The 25,940-nt window shown below is 49.9% G+C and overlaps 1 protein-coding gene across 4 annotated transcripts in view; it reads right to left on the bottom strand.

The window, feature by feature from the left end:
* Positions 1-25,940, bottom strand: part of ABCA3 (ATP binding cassette subfamily A member 3) — a 64,765-nt gene that overhangs the window by 30,265 nt on the left and 8,560 nt on the right. The window contains exons 2-11 of one of the 4 annotated variants that reach the window (XM_033236107.1): positions 23,169-23,375; positions 21,955-22,258; positions 19,281-19,360; positions 18,880-19,144; positions 17,269-17,396; positions 16,351-16,516; positions 13,172-13,431; positions 10,615-10,731; positions 10,250-10,370; positions 848-1,021 (exon numbers count right to left, since the gene is read on the bottom strand). In XM_033236107.1, coding sequence (XP_033091998.1) covers positions 848-1,021; positions 10,250-10,370; positions 10,615-10,731; positions 13,172-13,431; positions 16,351-16,516; positions 17,269-17,396; positions 18,880-19,144; positions 19,281-19,334 — 1,285 coding nt within the window. In that variant the 5' untranslated portion in view covers positions 19,335-19,360; positions 21,955-22,258; positions 23,169-23,375. Of the gene's footprint in view, positions 1-847; positions 1,022-10,249; positions 10,371-10,614; positions 10,732-13,171; positions 13,432-16,350; positions 16,517-17,268; positions 17,397-18,879; positions 19,145-19,280; positions 19,363-19,702; positions 19,746-21,954; positions 22,259-23,168; positions 23,376-25,940 lie in introns of those variants that run through there. The other 3 variants (XM_033236110.1, XM_033236108.1, XM_033236109.1) reach the window with 3 other exon arrangements.

Raw genomic sequence — 25,940 nt, 5'->3', positions numbered from 1 at the left:
TCTGAGATCTCCGATGTAGTAATTTTTTTTTTTTTTTGGGACGCAGTCTGTCGCCCAGGCTGGAGTGCAGTGGCCGGATCTCAGCTCACTGCAAGCTCTGCCTCCCGGGTTCACGCCATTCTCCTGTCTCAGGCTCCCAAGTAGCTGGGACTATAGGCGCCTGCCACCACATCCGTCTAATTTTTTGTTTTTTTAGTATAGACAGGGTTTCACCGTGTTAGCCAGGATGGTCTCGATCTCCTGACTTCGTGATCTGCCCGCCTCAGCCTCCCAAAGTGCTGGGATTACACTGTGCCCAGCCTCTCTGATGTAATCATTTTGAATGTCTCAGGAAGCTGGAAGAGGCCAGATGTGGTGGCTCACACCTGTAATCCTGGCTATTCAGGAGGCTGAGGCAGGAGGATTGCTTGAGGTCAGGAGTTTGAGACCAGGCTGAGCAACATAGTGAGACCCCATCTCTATAAAATATTTAAAATTAAAAAAAAAAAAAGAAAGCTGAAAGAGGCTCAGGTCATTGAGTTAGATCCCACCATCAGTCAGACGTGTGTGTGATGCCGCTGCTGGATATTCCAACCCTCTTGTCCTCCGAGCTTTGGGCTTCTTTGGCCCACTGCCCTGTGGCTCCCATCACCTGCGGCTGTGCCGTGCAGCTGAGCTTTCCTCGCCCGGGGCCGTGCCCAGCTACCCAGCCCACAGTCAGCGCTGTCCGCAGATGCCGCTGGCTTCAGCGGTCCCAACAGCCTACCAACCGTCCCAGGTGGAGCCTTGCTGTTGGCGGCACTTGTGTCTGGGTGGTCTCAAAGGTTACTGATTCGGAAAGAACAGGCTGGGCAAGGCAAACACTCACCTTTCGCCTCAAATTTCCCAATGAGCTGGGCTCCCATTGCCATGGCGACGTTGGACAGGAGGCAGGAGCAGAGCTTCTGGCTCAGCGTCATCCAGTTGTACCGAGGGGCCACGAAAAAGTAGGGGATGTAGGTGAAGAAGTAGAGAAAGCCACCGAAGGCTGCCGCCATGTTGGCTGCAGGTGTTGGAAGACCCGGGGGGCGTGAGCGTCAGTGCCCTCGGAAGGGGCTTGGGCTCCCAGAGGTACAGGGAACCCCCTCCTCCTGGGGCCGAGCCACCCAACCTGCTCCCGGCACCTGCCGTCCACACGAGACACAAGTCCCGGCATGTGGGGGGACACCAGGTGTGGCCAGCAGCCTCTTCTCCAAGTGGTGCCCCCATCCCAGGGACCCCCACACCAACAGCTCCAGCCCCTCCTCTGCCTCCCATCCAGCTGCCTCCCTGACACCGCACACCTGACGTGGCTGATCCCAAACCCGATTCCCGCCTAAGCCCCACTTCTGCCTGGGCTGCCAGATCTCTCTCATTCATTTATTCATTCGTCAGATACGCACTGAGCACCCACTCTTTTCCAGGCACAAGGGAGGCAGCCCCACGGAAAACAGAGAAAACCCCTCCCACCCCCACCTGGAATCTAGCTGGGAGACAGAGAGCAAGGTGTGCTGGATGGAGACACATGGTGGATGCAGCAAGGAGGCACAGGATAGGAGAAGAGGCTCCCGACGGCCAGGAAGGCTTCCAGGAGGTGACATGTGAGAAGGACCCGGAAGAGGTGAGTGGATTACTGAGAGCGGAGAGATGGACATGTTTTCTGTCCATGACAGCAGTGCTCAAACTCTTTGGTTTTCTTTCTTTTTTTTTTTCCTTTTGAGATTGAATTTCCCTCTGTCACCTAGGCTGGAGTACAGTGGGGTCATCCATGGCTCACTGCAGCCTCTACCTCCTGGGCCCGAGGTCCTCCCACCTCCAGCTAGGGATAGTAGCTGGGACCAACAGGCATGCAGTACCATGCCTAGCTAATTTTTAAATTTTTTTTATAGAGATGGGTCTCCCTATTTTGTCAGGGCTAGTCTAATGCTCCTAGGCTCAAGGGATCCTCCCGCCTCGGACTCCCAAAGTGTTGGGATTACAGGTCTGAGCCACCATGCCTGGCCATCAAAATCTTTGGTCTTAAGACCCTTTTCTATCCTTAAAAATTATTAAGGAGGCCGGGCACGGTGGCTCACGCCTGTAATCCCAGCACTTTGGGAGGCCGAGGTGGGCGGATCACGAGGTCAGGAGATCGAGACCATCCTGGTGAACACGGTGAAACCCCGTCTTTACTGAAAATACAAAAAAATTAGCCAGGCGTGGTGGCGGGTGCCTGTAGTCCCAGCTTCTAGGGAGGCTGAGGCAGGAGAATGGCATTAACCGGGGAGGCGGCGGAGCTTGCAATGAGTGGAGATCGCGCCACTGCACTCCAGCCTGGGCAACAAAGCGAGATTCCGTCTCAAAAAAAAAAAAATTGGCCGGGCGCGGTGGCTCAAGCCTGTAATCCCAGCACTTTGGGAGGCCGAGACGGGCGGATCACAAGGTCAGGAGATCGAGACCATCCTGGCTAACACGGTGAAACCCCGTCTCTACTAAAAAAATACAAAAAACTAGCCGGGCGAGGTGGCGGGCACCTGTGGTCCCAGCTACTCGGGAGGCTGAGGCAGGAGAATGGCGTGAACTCGGGAGGCGGAGCTTGCAGTGAGCTGAGATCCGGCCACTGCACTCCAGCCTGGGTGACAGAGTGAGACTCCGTCTCAAAAAAAAAAAAAAAATTTATTAAGGACACCAAAGGGCTTTTTAAATGTGGGTTATATATATCCATATTGATTCTGTAAGAAATTAATACTAAGAACATTTTAAAACTCTGTTAAATTTAAGAATAACAGTAATAAATCTACCACAAGTTAACATAAATTTATGAAAAAAACCCCAGCCGGGTGTGGTGGCTCATGCCTGTAATCCCAACACTTTGGGAGGCTGAGGTGGGAAGATCACAAGGTCAAGAGATCAAGACCATCCGGCCAACATGGTGAAACCCCATCTCTACTAAAAATACAAAAATTAGCTGGGCGTGAGTGGTGGTGCGCACCTGTAGTCTCAGCAACTCAGGAGGCTGAGGCAGGAGAATTGCTTGAACCCAGGAGGCAGAGATTGCAGTGAGCTGAGATTGTGCCACTGCACTCCATCCTGGCGACAGAGCGAGACTCCGTCTCAAAAAAAAAACCAAAAACGACAACAACAACAAAAAATTTCCACAATTTATTGAGAAGAGCAGCAGTATTTTTTCCAACTTTCTTTCTTTCTTACTTTTTTTGTTCTGAGACAGGGTCTCATTCTGTCACCCAAGATGGAGTGCAGTGGTGTGACCTCAGCTCATTGCAACCTCTGCCTCCCGGGCTCAAGCAATAATCCCACCTCAGCCTCCTGAGTACCTAGGATTACAGGCATGCACCACTGGGCCCAGTTAATTTTTTTCTGTATTTTTAAGTAGAGACAGGTTTTTGTCATGTTGCTCAGGCTGGGCTTGAACTCCTGGGCACAAACAATCTGCCCACCTTGGCCTCCCAAAGTGCTGGGATTACAGGCGTGAGTCATGGTGAGTCACCGCAAGTCACCGCAAGTCACCGCGAGTCACTACGCCTGGCTGATTTTTTTTTTTTCTTTATTGGTCTTTTTCCCACCTCTGGTGCTTGAGTCAGGAACAATGTTCTACATTTTTGTAAACCTCCATAATGTCTGACTTAACAGATTATAGCTGGGTCCTCATATCCGCCTATTTACCCTTTTCTTTCTTTCTTTCTTTTTTTTTTTTGAGATGGAGTCTCGCTCTGTCACCAGGCTGGAGTGCAGTGGCACGACCTTGGCTCACTGCAACCTCTACCTCCTGGGTTCAAGCGATTCTTCTGCCTCAGCCTCCCGAGTCGCTGGGACTGCAGGCACACGCCACCACACCCAACTAATTTTTGTATTTTTAGTAGAGATGGGGTTTCACCACGTTGGCCAGGATGGTCTCGATCTCTTGACCTCATGATCCACCTGCCTCGGCCTCCCAAAATGCTGGGATTACAGGCTTGAGCCACTGCGCCCGGCCCTATTTACCCTTTTATGTTGTTTGGTTGATGTATATAAAGAAAATCTGGATTCACACAGATATATAGTTGGAAAAGTAAAGGGTATTGTAATGGTTTTTGTGGATATTTTTTGATACTACACCATTCAAGCACCACTGAAGAAGCAGTAATTTCGGAAAGGGTTAGCTGCCATGAAGTAGCCAACAAACTTTTTGCGCTCTGTTATGTGAACACCCATTGGTTTATCCTGCAGTTTGGAATTTTTTTTTTTTTTTTTTTGGAGAGAGAGTCTCGCTTTTCACCCAGGCTGGAGTGCAATGGCACGATCTCAGCTCTATGCAACCTCCGCCTCCCAGGTTCAAGCAATTCCCTGCCTCAGCCTCCTGAGTAGATGGGATTATAGGTGCCCACCACCACACCTGGCTAATTTTTGTATTTTTAGTAGAGACGGGGTTTCACCAACTTGGTCAGGCTGCTCTTGAACTCCTGACCTCGTGATCCACCTGCCTCGGCTGACCAAAGTGCTGCGATTACAGGCGTGAGTTACCATGCCTGGCCTAATTTTCTGTATTTTTAGTAGAGATAGGGTTTCACCATGTTTTCCAGGCTGGTCTTGAACTCCTGAGCTCAGGCGATCCGCCTGCCTAAGTTTCCCAAAGTGCTGGGATTACAGACATGAGCCACCACGCTCAGTCGCACTTTGGATTTTTACTCTTGTATGATTTTATAACATTATGCATCAGTTCGTTTGGAAAATACTGCTTTTTGAGTTACACGGATGTTCCAAACATTGGCATATTTTATCGTATAATATTTTTAAAAATTACATTTGTTAATATGATCACTGGCTCTATAAAAAGTTCTTTAAGTACTGGGAAGTCACAGATTTCAGTTTGCCAAATTCTATTTTTTGCTTGAAAGCTTGAACTGGCTGGGTGCGGTGGCTCAAGCCTGTAATCCCAGCACTTTGGGAGGCCGAGACGGGTGGATCACGAGGTCAGAAGATCGAGACCATCCTGGCTAATACAGTGAAACCCTGTCTCTACTTAAAAATACAAAAACTAGCCGGGCGACGAGGCGGGCGCCTGTGGTCCCAGCTACTCGGGAGGCTGAGGCAGGAGAATGGCGTAAACCTGGGAGGCGGAGCTTGCAGTGAGCTGAGATCCGGCCACTGCACTCCAGCCTGGGTGGCAGAGCGAGACTCCGTCTCAAAAAAAAAAAAAAAAAAAAAAAAAAAAAGCTTGAACTGAGGTATTGATGTCAGAAACTACTAGTTGTTTTTCTTAAAAAGACAGGCTCATACTGGAGAAAATGCCTACCAAATACCCGAGGAGGAATAACTATAGTCTAGTGGTTGTTCCTTCAAGTAAAAATGGTGCCCCATGAAAACAGTGGCTAGTTTTGCTGACAACTCAAGCAACTGTACATGTACTTTTCCTCAAGATAATCCACGGTTCAGTACAAGTACTTTATGTGTACATCCCATTTTGTCACACAGAATACTAAATGAAGTATACTTAAGAGTCGAGATTTAATAAAAAATTTTTTTTACTGCTTTGTCAAGGACATTTGTGAGTGAAATTGGCTTTTTTTTTTTTTTTTGAGACGGAGTCTCGCTCTGTCGCCCGGGCTGGAGTGCAGCGGCCGGATCTCAGCTCACTGCAAGCTCCGCCTCCCGGGTTTACGCCATTCTCCTGCCTCAGCCTCCCGAGTAGCTGGGACTACAGGCGCCCGCCACCTCGCCCTGCTAGTGTTTTTTTTGTATCTTTTGGTAGAGACGGGGTTTCACCGTGTTAGCCGGAATGGTCTCGATCTCCTGACCTCGTGATCCGCCCGTCTCGGCCTCTCAAAGTGCTGGGATTACAGGCTTGAGCCACCGCGCCCGGCCTTTTTTTTTGAGATGAAGTTTCACTGTTGTTGCCCAGGCTGGAGTGCAATGGTGCAATCTCCGTCCACTGCAAACTCTGCCTCCCAGGTTCAAGCAATTCTCCTGCCTCAGCCTCCTGAGTGGCTGGGATTACAGATGACCACAACCACGCCCAGCTAATTTTTTTTGTATTTTCAGTAGAGATGGAGCTTCACCATGTTGGCCAGGCTGGTCTCGAACTCCTGACCTCAGGTGATCCGCCCGCCTCGGCCTCCCAAAGTGCTGGGATTACAGGCATGAGCTGCCACACCCAACCGAAATTGGCATTTTTTTTTTCTCCCAGCCCGAGCAACATGGTGAAATCCCAGCTCTACAGAAACTACAAAAATTAGCCGGGCATGGTGTCACACAACTGTGGCCCCAGCTACTTGGGAGGCTGAAATGGGAGGGTCACTTGAGCCCTGGGAGTCAGAGGATGTGCAGTGAGTCGGGATCATGCCCCTGCACTCCAGCCTGGGCAACAGAATGAGACCATGTCTCAAAAAAAAAAAAAAAATTAAAACAAGAAGTTGGCATTTTTTATTTGTTTGCTTGTTGTATGTGGCAGTGCAGAACGCAATGATGATAATATGGCTTGCTGTCTTGATTTATGCTTAGGGTCTAGTGGTTTTGCTCATCATTGCTTTTGCACCATCACTACAAATGTCAACATGGTAGAAAAGGCAAGCAGCATCTGAGTATCAGTATAAGACCATCTGGGGCCAGGTGCAGTGGCTCCCGCCTGTAATACCAGCACTTTGGGAGGCGGAGGCTGGTGGATCACCTGAGGTCAGGAGATCAAGACCAGCCTGGCCAACATGGTGAAACCCCGTTTTTACTAAAAATACAAAATTAGTTGGGCATGGTGGTGTGTGCCTGTAGTCCCAGCTACTTCGGAGACTGAAGCAGGAGAATTGCTTGAACTCAGGCAGCAGAGTTTGCAGTGAGCCAAGATTGTGCCACTACATTCCAGCCTGCGCGACAGAGTGAGACTCTGTCAGAAAAAAAAAGAAGAAGAAGAAGAAGAAAGGGGGTTGTTAAAGTAGAGTCAAAAAGAAAAAGAAATTAAGAAGCCAGGCATGGTGGCTCATACCTATAATCCCAGCACTCTGGGAGACGGAGGTGGGAGGATCACTTGAGGTCAGGAGTTTGAGACCAGCCTGGACAACATGGCAAAACCCAGTTTCTACTAAAAATACAAAAATTAGCCAGGCATGGTGGCAGGAGCCTGTAATCCCAGCTACTTGGGAGGCTGAGGCAGGAGAATCGCTTGAACCCGGGAGGCGGAGGTTGCAGTGAGCCAATTGTGCCACTACACTCAGCCTGGGCAACAGAGCGACACTCCGTCTCAAAACAAAAAGAAAAAAAAGTACTTAAGAGACGTGAAAGACTGAGAGACACCTCCTCACACCCTTTAGGATGGTGACTATAAAAAACAATCAGAAAACAACAGGTGTTCAGGAGGATGCAGGAGACTGGCAACCTGTGCGCTGCTGGTGGGAACACGCAGAGGTACAGACACTGCAGGAAAGACAGTCTGGCAGTTTCTCAAAAGTTAAACACGGAATTGCCATAGGATTCAGCAACTTCACTTCTGGGTGTACACCCAAAGAATGAAAAGCAGGGACCCGTGTCCAGCACAGCACACTCATAACAGCCACAAAGTAGGGACACCCAAGAGTCTGTCGACAGATGAACAAGTAAACAAAATGTGGCCCATCTACATTATGGAATATCATCTAGCCTTGAAAACGAGGGGAATTCAGGCTACAACACAGAGGAACCTTGGGGACGCTATGCTCAGTGAAATAAGCCAGGCACAGCATATAATAAACACTGTACGATTCCTCTTACATGAAGTCCCTAGAGTCATCAAACTCATACGGACAGGAAGTAGGAGGCTGGTTTCCAGGGAATGGGGGCGGCGGAGTCAGTGTTTCACAGGGACTGAGTTTCAGTCGGGAAACATGAAAACTATTCCGGAGGTGGACATGGGGGTGGCTGCACAACGATGTGAATACTTACGTCGGCCACAGTGGTAATTTTTTTTTTTTTTTTTTTGATACCAAGTTCTGCTCTTGTCGCCCAGGCTGGAGGGCAGTGGCGTGATCTTGGCTCACAGCAACCTCTGCCTCCCGGGTTCAAGCAATTCTCCTGCCTCAGCCTCCCGAGCAGCTGGGATTACCGGCATGCGCCATCATGCCGGGCTAATATTGTATTTTTAGTAGAGACGGGCTTTCTCCATGTTGGTCAGGCTGGTCTCGAACTCCCGACCTCAGATGATCTGCCCACCTTGGCCTCCCAAAGTGCTGGGATTAAAGGTGTGAAGTACCACGCCCAGCCTTTTTTTTTTTTCTTTTCTTTTCTTTCTTTTTTTTTTTTTTGAGACAGAGTCTTGCTCTGTTGCCAGGCTGGAGTGCAGAGGCACAATCTCGGCTCACTGCAACCTCCACCTCCTGGGTTCAAGCAATTCTCCTGCTTCAGCCTCCCGAGTAGCTGGGACTACAGGTGCCCGCCATCACGATCACGCCCGGCTAATTTTTGCTTTTTTTTTTTTTTTTTGGAGAGATGAGGTTTCACCATGTTGGCCAGGATGGTCTCGATCTTCTGACCTCATGATTCACCCGCCTCGGCCTCCCAAAGTGCTGGGATTACAGGCGTGAGCCATGGCATCTGGCCGTAAATTGTATGGATTTTACACACACACACACACACACACACACACACACACACACAGAGCAAAGTCTGATGAGATACTACCAGAAATCTCATTGAAATTGTAACCAAAGACACATGAGCCCTCAGATCGAAATGTTCATAAAGAAAAATCACACCTAGACTTTCAACAAACTTCCCATTAACAATGAGTATCAGATGGCAATAAGATAACATTATAAAATTGCCAAGGGAGAGTACCTATCTGTGGAGAATTTCACAGGCAGCTAAAATACCATACAGGAGTGAGGGCAAAATAAAGACACCTTTGGACGTACAAAGTGAAAAGCATCGACCACTCACCAATGCCTACTAGAAGAACTACTCAAAGATGTGACTCTAAAGAGGCTGGGTACACAAAAATCACATGCACATCAAATATGTTGGCAAAGCACAGGAATGGCACATAGGAAACAACCATTTATGTTTTTTTTTTTTTTTTTTTTTTTTTTGAGACAGGGTCTCTCTCGTTACCCAGGCTGGAATGCAGTGGTACAAACTCAGCTAACTGCAACATCTGCCTCCTGGGCTTAAGCAATCTTCCCATCTCAGCCTCCCAAGTAGCTAGGACCACAAGGCTGTGCCACCACACACACCTGGCTCATTTTTATTTTATTTGTTTGTTTGTTTATTTATTTATTTGAGACGGAGTCTCGCTGTCTCCCAGGCTGGAGTGCAGTGGCGCGATCTTGGCTCACTGCAAGCTCCACCTCCCGGGCTCACGCAATTCTCCTGCCTCAGACTTCCGAGTAGCTGGGACTATAGGTGCCGCCACCATGCCTGGCTAATTTTTTGTATTTTTAGTAGAGATGGGGTTTCACTGTGTTAGCCAGGATGGTCTCCATTTCCTGACCTCATGATCCGCCCTCCTTGGCCTCCCAAAGTGCTAGGATTACAGGCGTGAGAACTCATCTCTAAAATAAAAAAAAAAGCGAGGTGTGGTGGCACGTACCGGTGGTCCGAGCTACTCAGAAGGCTGAGGCCGGAAGACAGCTTGAGCCCAGCAGTTCAAGGCTGCAGTGAGCTGTGTCTGTGCCACTGCACTCTAGCCTGGGCAACAGAATAAGAGGCAGTCTCAAAAAAAAAAAAAAAGGGAACCTCTTAGAGTGGTGGTGAGGTTGGAGTTTTATCTGGGAGGAGGCTGGGCGTACTGAATAACTTCACTTTTTGGAATTTTAGAGTTAAGTAATTAAGTGAAACATTAAAGGTGATCACTAAAGAAAGGTAAACACAACTTATAGCCTCTGAACCATCCGAGGTAAAAGGCACGAGAGACTTTATCACCTCAACAGAAGGCAGGAAAGGAAAAGAAAGCAGCAAAGGAGAATGATAACAAAGTGCACACACACAATCCAGACACGAGAAACTACCTTCAGCGTAACTGACATGGCAAGGCTCTGCGCACAGCCGGGCTCACTGTCCTCACTTTCAGCTCACAGTCCCTTTGGGCAGCTGGACAGCACTCAGCATGGCCAGCCACACACCTGCCTTCTCTGAATTCTCCTTCTCTCTAAATTACGTTGACTCTCTTCCTCCCAGTCCGACCTTCCCCGGTCAACTCCTCTCTGGGCAGGTCCACCAGGGCCCTCTCCCTTCCGATCACAGCCTCTGGGTTATTTCCATGCAGATGGCCTTTGGCCCCTTGGCAACCCCACTCTGCTCCATGACTGGGACTCACCTTTGCTGAAGAAGGTGCTGACCATGAAGCTGAAGGAGATGGTAGAGATGGCAAAGCACAGCAGGAAGGCCAGCACCAGGGAGGGGTCGCTGCGGGACAGCACGGCTACATCCGGCTTCACCTGCAGGATGCAGGCAGGAGTCAGGCAGGGTAGGCCGGCAGAGGTGGACCAGGAGGACTCCTGACCATCCCTGCTCACAGGGACCTGGCTCCACCAAGAGGAGTGGGACATCCACCGCTCCTCTCCCCGACAAGGGACAGACTCTCTCTGAAGTCACTGACCACAGAGTTCTTCCCAAGAGGGCCCTCCTGGGGTATCCTGGCTCTCCCTGTCCTCGCCAGAGTCCCACCGAAGCCACGCTCACCTTGACACAGAAGAGCAGGGTCATGAAGGAAGCAGCCATGAGGAGGAAGAGGAAGAACAAGAGGAACCAGGCGCTCCAGTGCAGCCAGCTGCTGAGCCCCATCATGCGCATGTACTCCTGGGGAGAGAAGCTGCCACGCTGCTGGGGACCCGCCACTGCCCGCCAGGACGGCATGTGCCAGGCTGGACGGCAGCAGGCCTGAATCTGACTGTCCCAGCAGCCCCGCATTCGACAACGTTTAACCTCAAGTGGAAAATAAAACTGCCCTCTCCTATCTTTCCTCTTTTTTTTTTTGGAGACAGGGTCTCGCTGTGTCACCCAGGCTGGAGTGCAGTGGCACAGTCATAGATCACTGCAGCCTCGAACTCCTGGACTCGAGCGAGCCTCCCATCTCACCCTCCTGAGTAGCTGGGACTACTGATGGCTGCCACCATGCCCGGTTCCTTTTAAAAATTTGTTGGTAGAGACAGGGTCTTACTATGTCGGCCAGGCTCATCTTGCTCAAACTCCTGGGCTCAAGTGATCTGCCTGCCTCAGTCTCCCAAAGTGCTGGGATTACAGGTATGAGCCACTGCACCCGGCCAGCCTTCTATTCTGTGGAGCGATTCCACGCTCCCAGCGCATGCTCTCCAGTCTTTCTTGGTACTTGAGATTGTCCCCCGAAGCTGTGCGATGCAGCTTGGGTCCTACGTCAGGTGGCAGGGCCCAGCCCCTCTGGGGGTGGGCCGAAAGACCCCGCCAGTTCCCAACCACACCAACACCAGCCTCCTTGGCCATGAGACGTGACAGCAGATCAGACCATAGCTGTGGATGCCATAGCCATTCATTCCCTTGTCCTCCCCTACTCTGAAAGGAGAGGCCCAGAACCTCTGCAGTGAAGGATGAGGCACAGTGATGGGATAGCTCTGACCGTACCTTCCTTCCTCATCTGCCCCACCAAGGAGTCAGGAGTGGTGATGAGGAAACCCAGTTCCTCCATTGACCAAAAGTGCCTGGGGAGTCCTGGGGCAGCCACACTGACCAATATGGCAGCCAGCAGCCGGGTGTGGCCGTTTCAACTGAAGTTAATTAAAAATAAAGTGAAAAATTCAGCTCCTTCCCCGTTTCAACTGAAGTTAATTAAAAATAAAGTGAAAAATTCAGCTCCTTCCTTCCTTCCTTCCCTCCCTCCTTCTTTCTTTCATTTAATTTTTCTTTCTTTCTTTTCCTTTCTTTTCTTTTTCTTTGCTTTCTCTCTCCTTCCTTCCTTCCTTTTTTCTGTTTTCTTTCTCTCTCTCTCTCCTCTCTCTCTTTCTCTCTTTCTTTCTTGGAGTCTTGCTCTGCTGCCCAGGCTGGAGTGCAGTGGCACGATCTCAGCTCACTGTAACCTCCACCTCCTGGGTTCAAGTGATTCTCATGCCTCAGCCTCCCGAGCAGCTGGGATTACAGGTGCACGCTACCATGCATGCCTAATTTTTGTATTTTTAGTAGAGACGGGGTTTCACCATGTTGTCCGGGCTGGTCTTGAACTCCTGACCTCAAAGTGATCCGCCCGTCTCAACCTCCCAAAGTGCTGGGATTACAGGTGTGTGCCAATGCCAGGGTTAGCCCTTTCTCATGCATCATTTCTGACCTCCGGAACAGAGAGAAGAGGAGCACGATGGTCTCTCACATTCCCACTGCTTGGGTTCAGTTTCACGTTTTGCCCTATTTGTTTGATCTGTGTATCTGTACAAGTCTATGTGCACACAACTTTTTTCAGAATCATTTTATAGCCCACTGCTGACTCCCTCAATGCTGCACAGTTTCATTAAAGTTATTTATGGCACCAGATCAACAACCAGACAGTCTCAAAACGAGGCCCTGGCCAGGTGCAACGGCTCATGCCTGTAATCCCAGCACTATGGCAGGCTGAGATGGGAGGCTGAAATGGGAGAATTTCTTGAGGCCAAGAGTTTGAGACCAGCCTTGGCAATATAGAACGACTTCCACCTCTGCAACAAGAAAAATGAGCTGGCTGTGGTGGTGCACACCTGTAGTCCCAGCTACTTGGCGGGTGGAGGTGGGAAGATCACTTGAGCAAGGGGAGGTTGAGGCTGCAGTGAGCAGTGTTTGCACCCCTGCTCTCGAGCCTGGGTAGCAGAGCGAGACCCTGTCTCTAAGAAAAAATAATAGTAGGCCAGGCGCGGTGGCTCATGCCTGTAATCCCAGCACTTTGGGAGGCCGAGGTGGGCGGATCACGAGGTCAGGAGATCGAGACCATCCTGGCTAACACGGTGAAACCCCATCTCTACTAAAAATACAAAAAATTATCTGGGCATGGTGGTGGGTGCCTGTAGTCCCAGCTACTCAGGAGGCTGAGGCAGGAGAATGGCGTGAACCCGGGAGGCAGAGCTTGCAGTGAGCCAAGATTGCGCCACTGCACTCCAGCCTGGGAGACAGAGTGAGACTCTGTCTCAAAAAAAACAAAACAAAAACAAAAAAAGAAAAAATAATACCAAAACACCAAGCCCTTGGACATGGCCTCCCCAGGACAGCACGGTTTCTAGAGTGTTGGGAAGTCAATGCGGGCAGTCACCTTCAGCCTCCTTTCTTTCTCCTGCACGACAGCACGGGCAATGGTGAGCGCGGTGTAGGTGAAGCTGAGCAGCAGCAGCAGGGGCAGCTGGTACTGGATGGCCACGAGGAAGGGGTCTGCAATGAACGGCGGGTACGGGAACCTCTTGATGGTCACCGTCAGTCTCTGGAACAGCTGGTGTGTGGCAGCATCGGCATGGTACTGCATGATGGCCCGGTCCACAGCATGCTGCACAGCCAGGAAGCCTTCCCGGATGTACCCTGGGTACGGGAGCAGAAGATGGCCCAGCCACCTCAAGGAGCTGCTTTGAGGGCGGAGGGCCATGTGCATGGGGTCCATAGGCGAAGGGATGCTTGGGGCAACAGAGTGACTTCGGCTCAGGACCCCCCGTGGCGGCTCAGTGGTACCACGGGAGAAGGAAGGAAACGCACCACATACTGACAGCAAATGAGAAGAGTGATGTGATTGTCACTTCCACTTTGTAACTAACGCAACACACAAAAAAATCACATACATGATCACTTTTTTTTTTTTTCCGAGATGGAGTCTTGCTCTGTGGCCCAGGATGGAATGCAGTGGCACGATCTTGGCTCACTACAACCTCGACCTCCCAGGTTAAAGCGATTCTCCTGCCTTAGTCTCCCAAGTAGCTGCAACTACAGGCACCCGCCACCACACTCAGCTAATTTTTTGTATTTTTATTAGAGACAGGGTTTCACCATGTTAGCTAGGATGGCTCAATCTCCTGACCTCATGAACCACCCACCTCAGCCTCCCAACGTGCTAGGATTACAGGCGTGAGCCACCATGCCTGGCCTTTTGTTTTTTTTTTGAGACAGAGTCTCGCTTTCTCACTCAGGCTGGAGTGTAGTGGCACGATCTCAGCTCACTGCAACCTCTGTCTCCTGGGTTCAAGCAATTCTTCTGCCTCAGCCTCCTAAGTAGCTGGGATTATAGGTGCATGCCACCATGCCTGGCTTTTCTTTTCTTTTTTTTTTTTTTGTATTTTTAGTAGAGACGGGGTTTCACTATGTTGGCCAGCCAGGCTGGTCTCAAACTTCTCATCTCAGGTGATCCACCTGCCTCAGCTTCCCAATGCTGGGATGACAGGTATGAGCCACTGTGCCCAGCCGTGAGGGCTGAATTGTCATCAGGCGTATTAGTAGGTGTAAGGCATGGACACCTGGAGGCAAAACTGGGGCTACAATTGACCAGTCCCTGCGCCATGCCAGTCTCACACACGTTCTATCTCCTGGGGCTTTCCTAGGAGCTGGTTTTTCCAGCCAACTTTTCTTCCCCCTCAGGTTCTCTGTCTTGCTGAGGACTAACTGACTATTCTTAGTAACAAAACTTTTTTCTAACAAAAGATATTTGCTCTGTGTCATTTGCCACAAAGGTTTTCCCCAGTCTGCTACGTGCTTTTTTTTTTTTTTTTTTTAAATCACATTAGGCCTTTTCATGTTGGGCAAATTTTCAGTTTGTACATGCTGAAATCTGTCAGTCTTTTCCTTTGAGATTGCTTTTCTCTTGCTTCCAAGCTTAGGGAATTGTTCCCCAAAAACAGGAGGGAGCTGATGAACTCCTGCCCAGTCCCTGGTCTCAGCAGCCAGTGTCCCCCACTGCAGTCCCCTGCTGCAGGCAGCAAGCATCATGTGTGACAGCCGGACATAGCTTCTCCTGAGCCTCAGACTGGGTGACCTGTCAAAGGCCTTGCTCTGGGGCCTCGCACACCCCATACCAGGTCTTGTTCATCTTAGTTCCTTTTCTAGATGTAAAATCTTGCCCTAAAGCATTAGCCTGGTGGCAGCCCTGGCACCAGTAAGGAACATCGCTAAGCGCTGGCTGCAAGCATGCTGCCTCCTGCCTGCCTGGTGCTTGTGTCTCAGAGTCAAGCCTCATGGAGGGACGGGACATTGCTGTGACTTCCATGGCAAACTTCCATGAGTTCTGTCTCCTGCCAGACCTGTGAAATACGGCATTCTCCAGAACATCCTGGACTTCCACCCAGAACCTGTAGTGGGGTCTTGCCTGGCCTGACAGCTAAGCCTAGTCCTGCGTCCAAGTCACTTCTTGGCTGTCCCTAGTTCAGTTCCAAGACAAGACCGTGCTTCAGAGGAGGCACATATTCCAACCGCTTGCCACATCCACATGAAGACACACACTGATAGGGCATCAGAGTAACCAAGATCTGGCTTCTGTGAACACCACACTAATTCCGTGAAGCCATGGATCAGGTGCACAAGGACCACGGAGCTAAAAATGCCAGTAAGTCTGCACACAGAGAAGGTCAGGAAGAAAAGGAAAATGTAAACCAAGCCCCAAGGACTCAAACTGAAGCTTTTAAAAGCTCAAATACAGCTGGGCGCAGTGGCTCACGCCTGTAATCTCAGAACTTGGGGAGGCCGAGGTGGGTGGATCATGAGATCAAGAAATCGAGACCATCCTGGTCAACATGGTGAAACCCCATCTCTACTAAAAATACAAAAATTAGCTGGGTGTGGTGGTGTGTGCCTGTAATCCCAGCTACTCGGGAGGCTGAGGCAGGAGAATTGCTTGAACCCAGGACGCAGAGGCTGCAGTGAGCCGAGGCTGCGCCACTGCACTCCAGCCTAGCGACAGAGCAAGATTTTGTCTTAAAAAAAAAAAAAAAAGAATAGTCCAGGTGCAGTGGCTCACGCCTGTAATCCCAGCACTCTGGGAGGCCGAGGTGGGTGGATCACAAGGTCAGGAGATTGAGACCATCCTGGTTAGCACAGTGAAACCCCATCTCTACTAAAAATACAAAAAATTAGCCGGGCGTGGTGGCGTGCGCCTGTAGTTCAAGTTACTCGGGAGGCTGAGGCAGGAGAATGGCGTGAACTCGGGAGGTGGGGCGACAGAGAGAGACTCCATCTCAAAAAAAAAAAAAGAAAGCCAAAATACAAATGTTTCATTCAAGAGCATGTCTTCCAAGAGCACGTCTTCCAGGATATAGGGAGAGGGCCTTTGCTATCTTCAAGGATTATTTTAGTCTTTTAGAAACCAGTTATGCTGGATGTTTTACTTTTCCTATAAACAAGAGTAAATGTTCCTGAAAATATTTCTTCAAGAAATACTTTAGAAGGGTGGGGCTGCTGCCATGTAACTGTCACTAGTCAACAGCCCAGGCTGGTAACACGAACCCGAACCGAGCTTCTCACCAGGTTCTCCACCATCAGGGGATGTAGGTTCCCTTGGCCCTGGGTTTGGGAAAAGCGGGAAAAGGGAAGTAGTGTGCCAGCCTTCTGTCTCTTTCAGGAAAAAGGAGCCTGTTTGGGTCCACATATAATTTCTCCGTGTGTAACTGAACCGTAGGTGATATTTCACCTGTGGAAACAAAGAGAAAACCAGCTGTTCTGAGAGATCCAGACAGAGGGGCAAACAACAAGGTGGAGTGGGAGAGTGCTTGGGGGGCTGTCACCACCAAGGCTGTCACGGCCGAGAACTCACCACTCCCCCACCTCTGAGAATCTCCAGTGGGCCCCAGAATGTCACACTGAGTGGTCCCTGTCCCAGCAGGAGCAGGGAGCCACACAGGGGCCCCTTTTGGGGGGTGGTTCTTGGCCATTCCTCTCTTAATTCCAATATGAAGTGCCACCAAGCATTCAGGATCCCTGGAGGGCCACCAACCACAATGCTAGATGGACTTGATGGCTTCCTAATTTTAATGTCATCAGGCAAGCAAAAACCTCACTTTCTTTCTTTCCTTTTTTCTGCCAGATCGTATTTAAGTCCTAAATATCTGCTACTTTCCTTATCTATCTTATCAGACTCTGTCCACAGAGGCCTGGAGACCAGTAATGTCTTTCATAAAATGAGGGAACAGTAAGGAGCTTGGGGCGGCCACAGGCAGGTGCATTTTCTAACCTGTTCTGCCCCATGGGTTAAAATGTCACCAGGGTCCCCTTGGCAGGGACTGTGATGGTGCTATCAGACCCAAAGGAGAGACTGCTATTTACTCGCAGGCAGGCAGAGGTTTAAGGGAAAGCAGTGCCTTTTACAGGTTGAACTAGTGACGCGGGAGGAAGCGGAGGCCTTGCTGATGGGCTGCAACTGCTTGGCCCGGCCACATGTCTCACCGCCAGCGGCAGGGGCTCCTTGCTGTGGTTGAAGGGGTGCTCGAAGACTACGGCGGCCAGCACGCTGGACGAGCGGTTGTCATACCTAATGTAGTCCTCAAAGTCCTTCTCAGAGGGAAAGCTGCGCACTGTGGAGAGAAAGCACAGGAGCTGCAGTTGCCCAATCTACCCTCCTCCTTGAAAAATCTGGGTGGTTCAGGTCACCGGCAGATGAAAGACAGCAAACCCTTTATGGCTTTGTAAACCCTTCCTGAGACTCAAGGTGGCTTTCATCTTTGGCAGAGGGACAGGCTGCCATCAAGGAGGGCAGAACGGCAGGGTCAGGGCCCTAGGCAGGGGGTTCTCCCGGCGCGGTTTTTCAGAGCAGAGCTGGAGGCTCCGGGCAGCGCCTGCAGCAAGGCCCAGTAGCGCAAACCCACCATCCACCCTACACTGCGCTCTGCAGCCCAGGGTGGCTTCTCTGTCTCAAAACCAGAATGGTGTGTTTTTAGAAATGGAGTGGACACTAACTCAGAGTGTCTCAAAGGTTTTTCCTATCATCCGGATACTCTTTTACAATTCAGAAAGGGTTTTACTATCGTCATTTTATGAGGGACCAAGGCACTTCCTCTGAGTATTTGCTACGTGGAATTCAAGCCTGGGAGGTAAACGCCCAAATAAGGAGGGGAAAATGGACAACACCTTCCATCCCCATAGCAAGGGGTTAGGAACGGTGAGCAGCATACGCAGCGGGAGTTCCCTTCTCAGGCTTTCTCACCACTGTTTTCAGAGCTGCCCACCCGAAACCACGTCCCCGAAACCACGTCCTAGAAAAGATTCTTGGTGCCACACGCTCAAACCGTGCCCTGCCCTTGTCACAAAAGGGCTTTCCTTGGCTCAAGTCCACCCAGGCATCCCTGTAAAGTCCTGTCCACCCTGCTGACTGTCAGATGCAGTTCCAGGGCCTGGTACTGCTAAGGCTGCTGTACCTGCTGCTACCCGGGGTCCTCACAGCTCTGGACAGGTGGGCGGCCAGCCCTGGTCCCATTGTACAATGAGGCATGGCCACAGAGAAGGTGAGGGATTCCCTGGGTGGCTCAGCCACCGAGAGGAGACTTGATGCTAGATGGGCTTGATGGCTTCCTCGTCTTAATGCCATCAGGCAAGCAAAAACCTCACTTTCTTTTTTCCCTTTTTCTGCCAGGTTGTATTTAAGTCGCAATATCTGCTACTTTTCTTGTCTATCTTATTGGACTCCGTTCATAGAGTCCTGGAGACCAATAATGTCTTTTGTAAAATGAGGGAACAGAAAGGAGCCTGAGGCAAATGCAGGCAGGTGCATTTTCTTACCTGTTCTGCTCCACGGGTTAAAATGTCACCAGGGTCCCTTTGGTGGGGACTGAGACAGTGCTATCGGACCCAAAGTGCTATTTAATCGCAGGCAGGTAGAGGTTTAAGGGAAAGCAGGATCCTTTACAGGTTGAAGTAGTGATGTGGGAGGAAATAGAGGCCAAGTCTGGACAGGGTGAGCTCCTCACCCAGCTGCTTCGCAGATCCTGGGCTTGACCCCTGCCTGCCCAGCCCCGCGGAGACACCACCAGGTCTGGCACTGAGAGCCTTGGCATGTCTCACCTCGCATGTTGATCACAAGTGCCCTGCGCACTGTCTCGGTGACGGTCTTGGCAGCGTCACTGTGAGAAGGGATGTAGGCGAGCTCCCAGGTGTCTCCCGGCGGAGGGAAGGTGAAGAACAGAGGCAGTTCCTGGATGGACTGGCCTGGGTAGATAGTGGCATTGGGCACATTTTCCGACTGAATCTTCAAGCGAAGCCAGATCAGGATCCCAGAAAACAGCAATGGCAGGAAGAGTTCCAGGACCGTCACCAGGACTTTCCGCTTCTGGAAGAGATATTACAGGGCACACTGATGGGCTGCAAGGCAGAATCAGGGGCATGCAAACAACCCCTCCCTCAAGGGCGTCCAGAAGCCTCTGGGCTGGGCACACAGCTGACCTCCCTCCGGGGTCTGGACGCACCTGCAGAGTGTAGTTCTTCCAGAGGAGGAGCGCCAGCTGCCTGAGCACAGCCATCGTCTTGCTGGAAAGGACGCCCAGTGCTAGTTACAGACCAAAGACAGAGAGCATGGGTGCGCAATGAGAGTGGGGATGTGGGGGAAAAGCCACGGACCCTTTTTCCTCCACGTCTCTCACCTTCTTTTGTGCCACTTTAACTCCAAACATCCCTGAAGGGAAGGGTACAAGGCCTGTGGCATGCCCACCCTCAATGCTCTACCCTGCATATCCAAAGATCAGTGTCTTTTTGGCTGGGCACAGTGGCTCACGCCTGTAATCCCAACACTTTGGGAGGCCGAGGCAGGTGGATCACTTGAAATCAGGAGTTCGACACCAGCCCGGCCAACATGGTGAAACCCCCTCTACTTAAAATACAAAAATTAGCTGGGTGTGGTGGTGGGCACCTGTAATCCCAGCTACTTGGGAGGCTGAGGCAGGAGAATTGCTTGAACTTGGGAGGCGGAAGTTGCAGTGAGCCAAGGTTGTGCCACTCACTCCATCCTGGGGGCAACAGAGTAAGACTCTGTCACAAACAAACAGACACCAAAAAAGCAAACAGCATAGTCTTTTTGGAGCCTGACTTGTTCCTTGCTGAATGGAAGATCAATGACATGCTTTTTATGTGCATTGTGACTTCTGTAGTGGTTTTTAAAATTGTTTTGTTTTTTTTGAGCAAGGTCCTACTTTGTTGCCCAGGTTGGAGTGCTGTGGTGTGATCACAGCTCACTGCAGCCTCAAACTCCCAGGCTTGTGATCCTCCCACCTCAGCCTCTGGAGTAGCTGGAACTACAGGTGCATGCCACCACACCTGGCTAATGTTTTTAATTTTTAGTAGAGACCAGGTCTTGCTCTATTTCCCATGCTGGTCTCGAACTCCTGGCCTCAAGCAATCCTCCAGCTTCATCCTTGTAGTGCTATTTATCATTTGATAATTGCTACTGGGGTGTTCTCGGTGGTTAATATGGATTTGCTATTTATTAGCAAAATATTCAGGCTTTTAGAATTCCACGCCCTTTATTCTTTTTTTTTTTTTTTTTTTTTTGAGACCGAGTCTCGCTGTCGCCCAGGCTGGAGTGCAGTGGCCGGATCTCAGCTCACTGCAAGCTCCGCCTCCCGGGTTTACGCCTTTCTCCTGCCTCAGCCTCCCGAGTAGCTGGGACTACAGGCGCCTGCCACTTCGCCCGGCTAGTTTTTTGTATTTTTTAGTAGAGACGGGGTTTCACCGTGTTAGCCAGGATGGTCTCGATCTCCTGACCTCGTGATCCGCCCGCCTCGGCCTCCCAAAGTGCTGGGATTACAGGCTTGAGCCACCGCGCCCGGCCTAGGCTTTTAGAATTCCACGCCCTTTATTCTTAACCGACACTGAACTCATAAAAGAAAACTCAGCCGGGTGCGGTGGCTCACGCCTGTAATCCCAGCACTTTGGGAGGCCGAGGCGGGCGGATCACGAAGTCAGGAGATCGAGTCCATTCTGGCTAACATGGTGAAACCCCGTCTCTACTAAAAATACAAAAAATTAGCCAGGTGTGGTGGCGGGCGCCTGTAGTCCCAGCTACTCAGGAGGCTAAGGCAGGAGAATGGCATGAACCTGGCAGGCGGAGCTTGCAGTGAGCCGAGATCGCACCACTGCACTCGAACCTGGGCGACAGAGCAAGACTTTGCCTCAAAAAAAAAAAAAAAAAAAACTCAACATAGTCTCCTGGGTCATTTCTAAGGCTTCAAGAGAGCTGTGGAGGGAAGGCGAAAAGAGGGGCTTGGAATTGGGGCCGCCACTGGCCTTGCTGCCCTGGAGCAGGCCTGGGTAGACAGACATGCTGGTGGGGCCATCACTCACACCCTCTCCTTGGCCCTAAACACTGTTTTTTCCTGTTGTTATTACAGGTACTGGCATCAGAGCCTCGCAGCAAAAGACTAGCCATTTTCTTTTTCTTTTTTTTCTGAGACAGTCTTGCTCTGTCACCCAGGCTGGAGTGCAGCGGCGTGATCTTGGCTCACTGGAACCTCTGCCTCCTGAATTCAAGCGATTCTCCTGCCTCAGCCTCCTGAGTAATTGGGATTGCAGGTGCCTGCCACCATGCCTGACTCATTTATATATTTTTGGTAGAGATTCGGTTTCACCATGTTGGTCAGGCTGATTTTGAACTCCTGACCTCAAAAGATCTGCCCATCTCAGCCTCCCAAAGTGCTGGGATTGTAGGCGTGAGCCACTGTGCCCAGCTGCCATTTTCGTCTTTACCACTTATCCAACGAAAATTCATCCAAAAAATAATCTATCCTATATTATATAGGAACATGATATTTAAGTCTGGCACATATAACGGGGAAAAAATCTGCCAAAAGATGATCAAATTCAAGTGACAGCAGAAACGAGAGCTTAGATCTGTAAAGGTATTCCCTCAATTTAAGTAAAATCTGTCTTACTAAATTTCAAATATCAGAAACAGAAGCTAGATGTAGTGGCTCATGCTTGTAATTCCAGCACTTTGAGAGGCCGAGGCAGGAGGATCCTTTAAGCCCAGGAGTTCGAGACCAGCCTGGGCAACATAGCAAGACCCTATCTCTACACAAATAAAATAAAATAAAATAAAATAAAGGAACAGAGACACTGGACCCAGAGTTGAGTTCATGAGGTGCTAACCTGCTAGAGAAGTAGGTGGTCTGAATAAGTTCAGGTAGGCGTTGCAACACCCAGGAAATAAGAGAAACGTGCTCTGGAAGCTGAGCGTACAGAGGATGAGGTGTGCAGACGTGGCTGCTCTGTCCTGGAGAGGCAGGGAAGGCGATGGAGGAGAGGTGGTCTAGAGAGCCCCTGGTGCTGGTCCACACGCTACAACTACAGGCAGAGAGGAGTCCTTCCTGCTCAGCGTCCTTCATGTGCAGAAAAGCCTCCTTGACTCACAGTGGAGGATTTCAAGTTCAGTTGCTCACCTCTACGCTCATGGCTGATCCAAACCCAACGTCATCCATCAGCCAGGTTAAGATGGCACGGGATAGAAAGGCAAACAATTAGTCAGTCGTTCCTACATCACCATGAGCTAGCGCTCCCCGACATTGACTCGGGAGACTCCAGCTCATGGGGAAAGGGGTTGTTTGGTTTTTGTAAATGACCCATTTTACTTTTGGTTTGCTTTAGTCCATTGAAAATCATTTCTATGAAGGCTCTTTTTAAATTAAAACTCTTGCTTTTTTTTTTTTTTTTTAAGGATGTGGCTGTTGATATCTAATCATATCCAAAATTTATGCTTTAAAAGGCAGTCAATAAATATTTACATGAAACACAACTGCAAACAGTTAAGAATTAATTTAAAATATGACTTTTAATGAATCGTATTGTTAAAAAGTGAAGAAATTAAAACTAAAATAGTATGAAGTGCTAATAAGTGGCAATTTAATAAATGATCCCAATATTTGAAAATTAATAAGGTAGAAGACCCATCTCAAAGACCCATTCATCATCATCAGTTGCTGATGATGAATAAAACAGCAGTGACTTAAAGATACACGTTAAGTCCCGTGGTTTATAAAAGGTTTCTAGAAGTGGTTTAGCCAAAAAGAGAAGGCCAGTGCCTCCGTTTGGGGCCGTCATCCCAGGGAAGTACATTCCAGATGGGCATGGGCTTGGCTGAGATGAACGTTCTGCCTCTACCAAGAGAGGAATATAAAACAGTCACGGTTCAAAGAAGTCCTCTGGTTAGAGGAACAGACAACTTCCCTTACTGGAAGTCTGGTCAAGAAAGGAAAGATCCCTATGCTTAATCTTGTCCTCTCCAGTCCCAGGGCTGGGAGAGAAGGTCAGACAGACAGACCACCCACCTTCCCACACAGGCTGCAGGGCAGTACAGGGGAACTGACCTGGGTCCCAGGAGAGGCTCCGCACAGCAGGTCTCCCTTCAGGACTACAGGGGAACTGGCCAGGAGGAGGTGGCTCCACACAGAGGGCTCCGGGGTGGGGCCTGAGAGCCTCTGGAGTGGGGCAGGGCAGCCCTGAGGTTTGGGAACACCGCGGCCTCGCAGGACATCAGGAGGGGCCCAGGGCTCACGGGCATGACTCTCCGGCACCTTTGGACAGATGGAGGGTATTTTGAGTGTAACTTGGAAAATAATTATAAAACACCTCTTACCAAAGTAGAAAATAGAAGAGCAAAATAGACTTTAAGTATGTTACTTAAAACTGAGCAGATATGATAACAAAAAATTTTGGATTTAGAAAATAAACGCCTGGCCGGGCACAGTGGCTCACGCCTGAACAATTCCAGCACTTTGGGAGACTGAGTTGGATGGACCACCTGAGGTCAGGAGTTTGAGACCAGCCTAGCCAACATGGCAAAACCCCATCTCTACTAAAAATACAAAAATTAGCCGGACATGGTGATGGGCACCTGTCCCAGCTACTCAGGAGGCTGAGGTGGGAGGATCGTTTGAACCCGGGAAGCAGAGGTTGCAGTGAGCCGTGAGCCGAGATGGTGCTCACTCAGAGTCATCAACTCCAAGATGACTCTGTCTCAAAAAAAAATTTGTAAAAAAGAATATAAGCTCTACTTTTTTTTTTTTTTTTTTTTTTTTTTTTGAGACAGAGTTTCACTCTTGTTGCCCAGGCTGGAGTGCAGTGGTGCCATCTCAACTCACTACAACCTCCACCTCCCAGGTTCAAGCGATTCTCCTACCTCAGCCTCCCAAGTAGCTGGGATTACAAGCACCTGCCACCACATCCAGCTAACTTTAGTAGAGACGGGCCTTCACCATGTTAGCTAGGCTAGTCTCAAACTCCTGACCTCAAGTGATCCGCCGACCTTGGCCTCCCACAGTGTTGGGATGACAGGCGTGAGCCACCATGCCTGGCCAGAAGCCCTGCTTTTCTACTTGTAAGCACTCTGCTTCTACAGCCTCCTCATCCTCTCCTGGCTTCTGGCAGCATCACCCTTTTGCAGAGGAAGAAACAAGGAGGAAACGCCTGGCCCAAAATCACACAACAAGAAGCTGCAAAATCAGGATTTGAACGTTGGCTAGTTTTAACTTGCAAGTCTGTCTTCTAACTACTACACTACCACATCCTGTGGGTCCTAAAAACACAGAACAACTTCCAACTTCATACAAGTTTTGCATATCACTCCTAGAACATAACATCAGAAATTGAAAGGTAAAAAAGACCCCTAAGCCCCACCACCTCAATAAAAGTTTTCTTTTCTTTTCGTTTCTTTTTTCTGAGACAGAGTCTCGCTCTGTCGCCCAGGCTGGGCATGATCTCGGCTCACTAAAACCTCCACCTCCCAGGTTCAAGTGATCCTCCCATCTCAGCCTTCCAAACAGCTACAGGCATACGCCACCACGCCTGGTTAATTTTTTGGTTTTTTTTTTTGTTTTTTTTTTTTTTTGAGACGGAGTCTCGCTCTGTCGCCCGGGCTGGAGTGCAGTGGCCGGATCTCAGCTCACTGCAAGCTCCGCCTCCCAGGTTTACACCATTCTCCTGCCTCAGCCTCCACAGTAGCTGGGACTACAGGCGCCCGCCACCTCGCCCGGCTAATTTTTGTATTTTTTTAGTAGAGACGGGGTTTCACCGTGTTAGCCAGGATGGTCTTGATCTCCTGAGCTCGTGATCCGCCCGTCTCGGCCTCCCAAAGTGCTGGGATTACAGGCTTGAGCCACCGCGCCCGGCCAATTTTTTGTATTTTTAATAGAGACGAGGTTTCGCCATGTTGGCTAAGCTGGTCTCAAACTCCTGACCTCAAGTGATCCGCCTGCCTCGGTCTCCCAAAGTGTGGGGATTAAAGGCGTGAGCCATCATGCCTGGCCGAGGTTTTATCTCTGTGCCCCCATAGCACCCAGCTTGTTGCTTGGTATGTGCAAGGCTTTACCTAAAGTCTCACTGAACCCTATGCTTGCATCTGTTCTGTTTGAGCAAAAGGAATTTAAAGGAAGAGATCCTATAATTACAAAATCTGGAAAGTTTTTTGTTACAAAAGCAAATGTACACAAAAGAAGGAAGTTAATATTCCTTCTGCACTTGACCCCGAGGCGGCAGAGTCCCCAGAAGTGCTGATGACTGAGGCCCAGGACCGGCCCCGGCTGGGCCCCAATCAGCTACTCCAACTTAAACACTCAGGACTCCAGCCACTCCTACAGCTGCCACCTCCGCCCAGCAAGGGGACAAGAGCAGAGCTTCAAGAACTTCCCTTTGAAGAGGCTCTCTTCACTACTCCTGGGGACACAGCCGGGAAGGGGAAGGCAAACCGTTTCCTCCCTCTATAAAAGGTTTGCTTACTGTTAAAATATTAAATATCACACACGTCATTGAGTATCTCAATGTTTGTCTTTTAGGTAAGCAACTGACTTGGTGCAGAGTGAGCGCATACTGCAGGCTGCTCATTTCTGAGAACTCTCTTGATGGCACAAATTCTTCTACAAATGGTCTTTCCAGTAACTGTCGTCAGCTCAAGAGCCATGGGCTGTGCCAGTTAAAGAGCACTGTGGCTCTTCAGGCGGCTACTACTCAGCAGCAAACTGGAGAAATCCCAAACTCCTCCATTTCTTTATTTGTGATTTGTGGGTATTTTTGTGTGCACCATGGGCTTGAATTTGCCACCTAATTCCTATGTGCCCTTTTTTTTTGAGACATGGTCTTGCTTT

The sequence above is a fragment of the Trachypithecus francoisi genome, unplaced genomic scaffold (assembly GCF_009764315.1).
Source record: "Trachypithecus francoisi isolate TF-2019V2 unplaced genomic scaffold, Tfra_2.0 Lachesis_group15, whole genome shotgun sequence".
Lineage (NCBI taxonomy): Eukaryota > Metazoa > Chordata > Mammalia > Primates > Cercopithecidae > Trachypithecus > Trachypithecus francoisi.
The sequence above is the reverse complement of the archived record's forward strand: the minus strand, read 5'-3'. Positions and strand labels throughout refer to the sequence as shown.